The sequence below is a fragment of the Macaca mulatta genome, chromosome 19 (assembly GCF_049350105.2).
Source record: "Macaca mulatta isolate MMU2019108-1 chromosome 19, T2T-MMU8v2.0, whole genome shotgun sequence".
NCBI classification, from domain to species: Eukaryota; Metazoa; Chordata; class Mammalia; order Primates; family Cercopithecidae; genus Macaca; species Macaca mulatta.
In genome coordinates this window covers 43,870,473-43,878,502 of record NC_133424.1, presented here as the reverse complement: position 1 = coordinate 43,878,502, position 8,030 = coordinate 43,870,473, and the positions used below count along the sequence as shown (strand labels likewise).

The 8,030-nt window shown below is 47.5% G+C and overlaps 1 protein-coding gene across 2 annotated transcripts; it reads right to left on the bottom strand.

Moving 5' to 3' along the window:
• Window positions 1-594: 594 nt before the first annotated feature.
• Window positions 595-7,059, bottom strand: PDCD5 (programmed cell death 5). 2 transcript variants are annotated; one of them, NM_001265692.1, is given in 6 exon segments: window positions 595-762; window positions 1,085-1,156; window positions 2,118-2,209; window positions 3,302-3,363; window positions 6,031-6,068; window positions 6,920-7,047. In NM_001265692.1, coding segments are annotated over 6 exon segments (375 nt in total). In that variant the 5' UTR covers window positions 6,986-7,047; the 3' UTR covers window positions 595-717.
• Window positions 7,060-8,030: the final 971 nt, after the last annotated feature.

Genomic DNA, 8,030 nt, shown 5'->3' with positions numbered 1-8,030 from the left:
TGGAAAACAGTATGGCGATTCCTCAAGGATCTAGAACTAGAAGTACCATATGACCCAGCCATCCCATTACTGGGTATATACCCAAAGGATTATAAATCATGCTGCTATAAAGACACATGCACATGTATGTTTATTGCGGCACTACTCACAATAGCAACGACTTGGAATCAACCCCAATGTCCATCAGTGACAGACTGGATTAAGAAAATGTGGCACATATACACCATGGAATACTATGCAGCCATAAAAAAGGATGAGTTTGTGTCCTTTGTAGGGACATGGATGCAGCTGGAAACCATCATTCTCAGCAAACTATCTGAAGAACAGAAAACCAAACACCGCATGTTCTCACTCATAGGTGGGAACTGAACAATACGATCACTTGGACTCGGAAAGGGTAACATCACACACCGGGGCCTATCACGGGGAGGGGGGAGGGGGGAGGGATTGCACTGGGAGTTATACCTGATGTAAATGATGAGTTGATGGGTGCAGCACAGCAACATGGCACAAGTATACATATGTAACAAACATGCACGTTATGCACATGTACCCTAGAACTTAAATAAAAAAAAACTTACCCAAATATTTTATTTGCATAACAAGTTTATTTCTTTTAAAAGGCATATAGACAATAAACAAAGTAAATATTTAATCAGATCTTAACTTCTGTACTAGAATTGTTCCGTTAAGTTCTAGTCTGTAAACACTTGTAGTTCAATAATCATCTTCATCAGAGTCCATTACTTTTCTTCTGTTGAACTGGGAGGAAAATTAAGTGAGTGTCAGAACCTTTCTAATAAAGAGTAACTCACATTTTCTGAGAAAAGAACATTTCTACCAATTTTAGCAAGACATTTGTGTCTTTAAAGCAACTTAGTGTGAACTGAAAGGGTGGGAATGGAGTCAAGAGCCTATAAAAATTGGAACCCTCCCCCAACAGATTCAGCCTTTCTCTCCCAACTTTCACGTGTTATAAAAGGAAAATGTCTCTGGGCTGAAAAATGTGTGGTAGATGTATATTCAACACTAATCTTTAAAGTATCCATCTTTTCATTTGCCACGAGCATCTGGGGACACTTACTTTCACTGTTGTCGTCTTTTCTGTTTGTTGGCTTACTTTTTTAAGGATTTCTATTAAACCTTGTTCTGATACCTAGGAGAACCAGAAAAGATAAAGAAAAACAGTACTTTTTTAAACAAAGAATTTACCTCTGCAGATGGAATCACTTTGTAGTCTTTTTGAGGTGTGGGGAAAGAGCTCAGGAGGGAAGGAGTGGTAAGGAAGGAGGTTGAAACTACTGGTTATAACTATTGGATTAAGCTCCAAATAAAATTTGCTCTGCTATTCCTCATTTGAGGAGGGGGAAGTATCCATAAAATTGCTTCCTCAGGAAAACTGAAAGCTAACAGATATTTAGGAACACCTTTATCATCACCAGCTGAGTGTGACAACCACATATACCACTGTGTTTGGTGTCAGGAATACAGACACAACCACTTCTGCCCGAGAAGCTTAAACATCCCCTTGAAGGAGGTAAGTCACACTCGGAAATGATCAGCCTAACCAGCTCCCCACACCCCCCCCCCCCCCGCCCACACACACACATACACAAGCAGTTCTCAGTGTAAGGGGTTAAGGGGACAGGACTGATTCAGTTAGGCTGTGGTGGCGGCAGAGGGCTTCTCAGGGCAGGTGGGGCTCATCTGGATCTCAAAGGTCAGGTTTGTCAGAACATACCCCTCATGGCATTACAGCAACACACAGAACATATCCAAGGGATCTTAGCACCTTCTCATCTGCAAAACACACCTTCTACTTACACTGGTAGTATTTTAATTGGTGTTACTGAGAAAGCTTGTTTCCAGTGCAGGGGCAATTGAAGCTAGCTGACCCTAACAGTCACAGACACCAACAAGGTTCCAGAGCAACGCCAGGAAAGCAGCAAAGCAGAGGAATTTAGGAAAGGCAATTAATTCTCAGGTAGGTATAACTATTCTCTCCAATTTCTTCTAAGAGTCAGCAAGAATTCTGTAATCCAGTGAAGATGCAGCTGACCTTTTGAAGCCATGTTTTGATAAAGCAGGTAAAGTTCCTCAAGGCAGTCTAAGCTTACCTTCTCACTCAGTTGTCCATATCTTGCCATCTGTATGAGGTAATTCTCCACTGCTTTAGTTTTTTCAGGCTTTACAAGTGCTAAGTTACTTACTAAAAAGAAAAAATACATATGCAAAAACCATTAAAATCAAATGCACTTACGTTATACCTTAAAACTATGCATTGCCATTTCCAAAGCACTTCACAAGCTTGTTTCTCAACCAGTGTAGGGCAAGACAGTATTGTTACTCCTCTTAAAAATGAGAAAACTGAAGTTCAGCTATGCCAATCTCCACATGGGCATGTGGGGGGTAGTGGCCCAGCCAAGATGAAACTTGGGTTCTCAGATTCTAAGCACCATGCTTCCTGTTCCATTAAAATATATGACTGCCCTCTGGAAAGCGGTTTATCTATTACACATACATAATGGTGGTGATCCACCTGTGGCCACCTTTTCTACACTCAAACTGGGCTTCCAGTTAAAACACAGAAAATGCCAGTTTATTCTGATTGGCTCATTTTTTCTTTCTACAGGTTTTGGTTTATTATGATGAACAACTCTGAACATACACTAAAACTGACAACACATATAAAAAGTTCCTAAGTCCCCATCACCCATGTCAACTACCAGCAACATTTTGTGATTGGCCCTATGAGTTTCCTATAAATCTTACCTAATATGCACCTGGAGAAAATCTTGGTAAGAGAAGTGACCTCGTACTTTTAATAGGGCTTAAAGTACAGTTCTCTAGGTTTATAAACTTCGCATTTCTTACAATCTCAAGTGTTTTCAGCCTAAGCAAATATTTCATCTAGTGATAAGAATAACGGCATATAGGCCGGGCGTGGTGGCTCAAGCCTGTAATCCCAGCACTTTGGGAGGCTGAGACGGGTGGATCACGAGGTCAGGAGATCGAGACCATCCTGGCCAACACGGTGAAACCCCGTCTCTACTAAAAACTACAAAAAACTAGCCGGCCGAGGTGGCGGGCGCCTGTAGTCCCAGCTACTCGGGAGGCTGAGGCAGGAGAATGGCGTGAACCCGGGAGGCGGAGCTTGCAGTGAGCTGAGATCCGGTCACTGCACTCCAGCCTGGGTGACAGAGCGAGACTCCGTTTCAAAAAAAAAAAGAATAATGGCATATAATCACCCCATTCAACTAACTCAAGCTAACTTTATGGAAATGAAATCAAAGATGCTTACACCTGGCCCGGGCCGACTGATCCAGAACTTGGGCTAAGATACTGTTTCTCATTTCTGCTTCCCTACAACAAAAACATAGGTCAAGCACAATTAAAACAAAGCTGTCGGCATTCCCCTGGAACATACAAAAAAGAACTCATCCAGTGTCTCCACATGGGGCCTGCAGTATACACAGTGTTATGGTACTTGCTCTACACAAGGCTGCAGCTACATTTAAGTAGAATCCCCTTTTGCCCTCAAAGAACCAGCTTTATATTACACAGGTGAGAACCTACCAGGCTGGAAGGTGAGCTTTTTTCATCAGAGTGGAGCCTCAATTCAAACACCATCACCAACATTCCTAAGTACCTATTGCACGACAGGTGCTAGAAATTTATAGTGGGATTTCAGGCAATTAGAAGGACCAAGTGACGAATCTGTATCTTTTTTTTTTAAAGCTGAGATCCAGGAGGCTATGCTAAAGAGACACAGGTAACTGTGGCCAAGCTATAGCCAGATTCCATGTTTTTAGACTCTCAGTTCTATTTTTCTGGGTGGGGAAGGGGAATGAAATTATAACTTTACAACTATCCTCAATTCTTCCTACCTACCCAAAGAGAAAGTAGTTCATGTCCACAGGACAGTGGTCTCATGGACTTAAGTTTTTTTTCTTTCAAATGAAATCCTTTAAGGAATCTAAAAACAAATGAGCACAGATACTTTGGCTCAACTGAGAGGGAGAGCTAGGGCTGGCTGTCTACTCACTATCTACTCCCAGTTCAGAGGCCCTTGGGTTCATGGAATGTGGCTTAAAGCTCATTTCCATAGGCTACTTCTTTACTGCAGCCCTGCCACAAACTTTAAGAGATGGGGTCTAGGCCGGGCATGGTGGCTCACGCCTATAATCTCAGCACTTTGGGAGGCCGAGGTGGGTGGATCACTTGAGGTCAGGAGTTTGAGACCAGCCTGGCCAACATAGTGAAACCCCGTCTCTACTAAAAATGCAAAAATTAGCCGGGCATGGTGGCAGGTGCCTGTAATCCCAGCTACTTGGGAGGTGGAGGCAGGAAAATCGCTTGAACCTCGGAGGCAGAGGTTACAGTGAGCCAAGACTGTGCCACTACACTCCAGCCTGTGTGACGGAGCAAGACTCCATCTCAAAAAAAAAAAAAAAAAAAAAGGGGGGTGTCTCACTCTGTTCATGCTGGAGTACAGTGGTGCAATCACAGCTCACTGCAGCTACGATCAGCTCACCTGTCCTCAAGTGATTCTTCCACCTCGGCCTCCTGAGTAGCTGGGTCTACAGGTTTCAGTCACCGCACCTGGCCTGCCACAATCCATTATATCGCAGAACCCTAAGATGCCATCAACTGTAAGATGCACCATGGTTTTACGTATCTCTAAAAATGAAAAAAAAAAAAAAAACCCCACCCTACAAATGAGAGGTCTAACAGAGACCTCCATTCAAACTGGGGTATCTTGGGAGGCCGAGGTGGGAGGATCACTCGAAGCCAGGAGTTTGAGACTAGCCTGGGTGATATAGCGAGGCTATAAAAAAAAAAAAGTTTAAAAGAATTAGCCAGGCATGGTGGTGCACGCCTGTAGTCTCAGCTCCTCAGGAGGCTGAGGTGGGAGGATCACTTGAGCCCAGGAGGAGTTTGAGGCTGCAGTGAGTTCTGATCCCACCACTGGAGTATCAAAGAGCAACATTCTCAGTACAAGGTAAAGAAGAAATAAATCTGCCACGCAGTAAGAGGCAGTACAAAAGCTTGCATGCACCTGGCCCTGAGTGAAGAAGAAAAAAGTGCAGTCTTAAAGGGTTGGTGTCTGAATTCACACTACTAGGGACGAGGCAAGGGAAAACCTCAAGCAGAGAACTTAACTTTCAGTGGTCTCAAAAATGGACTCAAGTGGTGGCAGTCTAAAGTAAATCCCCTCTGGAAGAATCTGGGGCAAGAGCAATCCGTTATAAAAGACATCCTGATTTCAGATATGTTTAAAGATGTACATGGTAGAATCAATGAAATTCGCATCGTTTTACTTCCTATCACTACTCCAGATGCTTCTTACCATCTGTCTTCTCCCGAACCCTCCCTGCCTTCCTATTTCTGTAGACCCAGCACAGTGCCTGACCCAGAGTAGGTGCTCTATCAATATTTGTTGGAGAGGAGTTAGAAGGTGGGGAAGGGGAAATGGAGAATTGTCCAGTAACCTCAGGGTTTCAGTTTTGCAAGATGAAAACATTCTAGAGTGTGAACGCTACTGAAGCACACACTTAGAAATGGTTGAGATGGTGAAATTTTAACCACAATTTTAAAACAGTAGCATAAGGTAATCACATACTCATTCAATAAACCTGCCACAGAATCAATTACCTGCATCTGTCTCAGGTGTTCTGCCCTGTGTTGGGATAAAACAGTCAGAATAGTTTAACAGTTAACACTTATTGAGCACTTACTAAGTGAGGCACCGGACTCACGTCACCCCCACATCCGAGGAAACTGCCACAGCTGCCTATTATCAGGCTCATTTTAAGGTACTCACAGTTTGGCAGAGAAACATCAACCAGTAATTGCAATACAAGGTCTGAGGTGGAGCTGCACACGTGTTTATTTAACTAATAATAATGAAGATACCCTGCGGATGATTTTGGCCAAATCACCATTCCAGCAAAACAAAAAATCTGAGTCACACACCTGCTTAAAATAACTAAAGCAAAAGAAAAAAAAGTTCAGGTTTCCAGCCCATACCTGTGCTTTGCTTCCTGTTGGGCCGCATCGCCAGGATCCTGGAAAAAAAAAAAAATTTAATTTAATACAGAAATTTCATGGGGGGGGAGGGGAAAAAGGAACGGTTCCGTTGTTTCCTGTACATCACAGTCTCTTGCAGTGGTAGAAACAACTCCCCAAATAATGAAGAAACTGGGCCTCATAGAAATCAACGAACTAGTTTCCACTTACAACGTTTTGATGAGCGTCTAAAATCACAACCTCACAGAACGCTTTGGAATACAGAGCACCCTGGGGAGGGGAATCCCTGTATTACGAAACCGTGTTTTACGTGTAGGGATAATTTCTGTAAAATAAAACGGGCCTCGGTATTAGGGACAACGGTAACTCAAAAGACTGCGCCCTCCGTCCCTAAGGTCCCCGTCCCTCTCTCTATCAGAAACGCCTCTCCGGGCGTCTGATCCATCCAAGCTTCCCGGGCGGCCCCTCCCTGTCATCCCGGCGGGGCGAGCGTTCCTCTGACCCCGCCGCGCGCTCAGCACCGGGAACACAGCGGACCCTCAATACCTGTCAGCTAAACTTGGGTCAGAACAACTGAATTCCGGAAAAACTGAATTCGGTCCGGCTGCTGCTGGTTCCAAAAGCTGAGATTGTGCTTGGATCCAGGCCCGCCAGGACGAGCCCGCTCCAGGCCAGGGGACCCCACACCCCAACGCCCGGGCACGTGGCGGCCCCCGCCGCCAGCCTCCCGTGCCCCTCGCGACGGAGAAAGCGGGGAGGCCACCTCGGAGCCGGCCACGAGGCCGCCAGGGCAGCGCCGGGGACCGGGCCCCGGGGGAGGCGCGCCCTCCACTCCGGGCGAGGGCGGCGCCCCGCGGGGGCCGGGCATGGCAGGGGCTGGCGCGCTCACCCCATGCTTGGCCTGCAGCTCGGCCAGCCTCTGTCTCCTCAGCGCCTCAAGCTCCTCGTCCGCCATGGTGCGGCGTCAGCGGTGGAGCAGCCACGGACACTCCCACAGCCCCTCGGCGCCAGCTCGGCCTTGACCACTGCGCAGGCGCCCGCGGGGCCCAGGCGTCACCAATCCAGCCCGGAGCCACGCCCCGCGCCGCTGCCAGGGCGCCAGGAGAGGCCCGATTCCCCGATCTCAGGCGATCGAGCTTGGGCGCACGGGGGGGCGGGGCCTGGGGCGGGGCCTCCGGGATCCACCTCCCACCCGTGATCGGCTCCTCTGCGTGCGGGGACACGGGCTGCGCTGGGGGCGGGTGCTGCGCTTGGGGAAGGTTAAAACCTAGAAATGTGGCATTGACAAGTATAATAATTATGGGTACAATGTGCCGGTGACCTAGAAAGCTAGGCGCATATTATCTATTTATAGATGGGGGAACCAGGGGCGCAGGAAGGCTGAGTGGGATGATGGAAATGTCCTAAAGCTGGATCGTGGCGGTTGCTGCGCGGCTCCTCGGTGCACACAGAGGCCGGCCGGTGGCTCCCCGCCTGTGGTCCCGGCGCTTCGGGAGGCGGCAGGGTCATTTGAGATCAGGAGTTTGAGACCAACCTGGGCAATATGGCAAGAGCCTATCTCTACTAAAAATTTAAAAAACTAGTTCTCAGGAGGCTGTGTCAGGAGGATCGCTGGAGCCCGGTGGTTCGAGGCTGCAGTGAGCCGTGATCGCGCCACTGCACTCCAGCCTGGGAGACAGAGCCAGACCCTGTCTCTAAAATAAAAAATAAAAATAAAAAGTGTGGGCCGGGCGCGGTGGCTCAAGCCTGTAATCCCAGCACTTTGGGAGGCCGAGACGGGCAGATCACGTCAGGAGATCGAGACCATCCTGGCGAACAGGTGAAACCCCGTCTCTACTAAAAAATACAAAAAACTGGCCGGGCGAGGTGGCGGGCGCCTGTAGTCCCAGCTACTCGGGAGGCTGAGGCAGGAGAATGGCGTAAACCCTGGAGGCGGAGCTTGCAGTGAGCTGAGATCCGGCCACTGGCCTGGGCGACAGAGCGAGACTCCGTCTCAAAAA

Coding starts and splice junctions, on each gene's coding strand:
- PDCD5 (XM_015123484.3), bottom strand. CDS start 6,985: ATGGCGGACGAGGAGCTTGAGGCGCTGAGGAGACAGAGGCTGGCCGAG. Junction 3,364..6,030: donor CAACAGGAAGCAAAGCACAG/GTATGGGCTGGA, acceptor TTTTTGTTGTAG/GGAAGCAGAAATGAGAAACA. Junction 2,210..3,301: donor TCAGTCGGCCCGGGCCAGGT/GTAAGCATCTTT, acceptor TTTTCTTTTTAG/TAAGTAACTTAGCACTTGTA.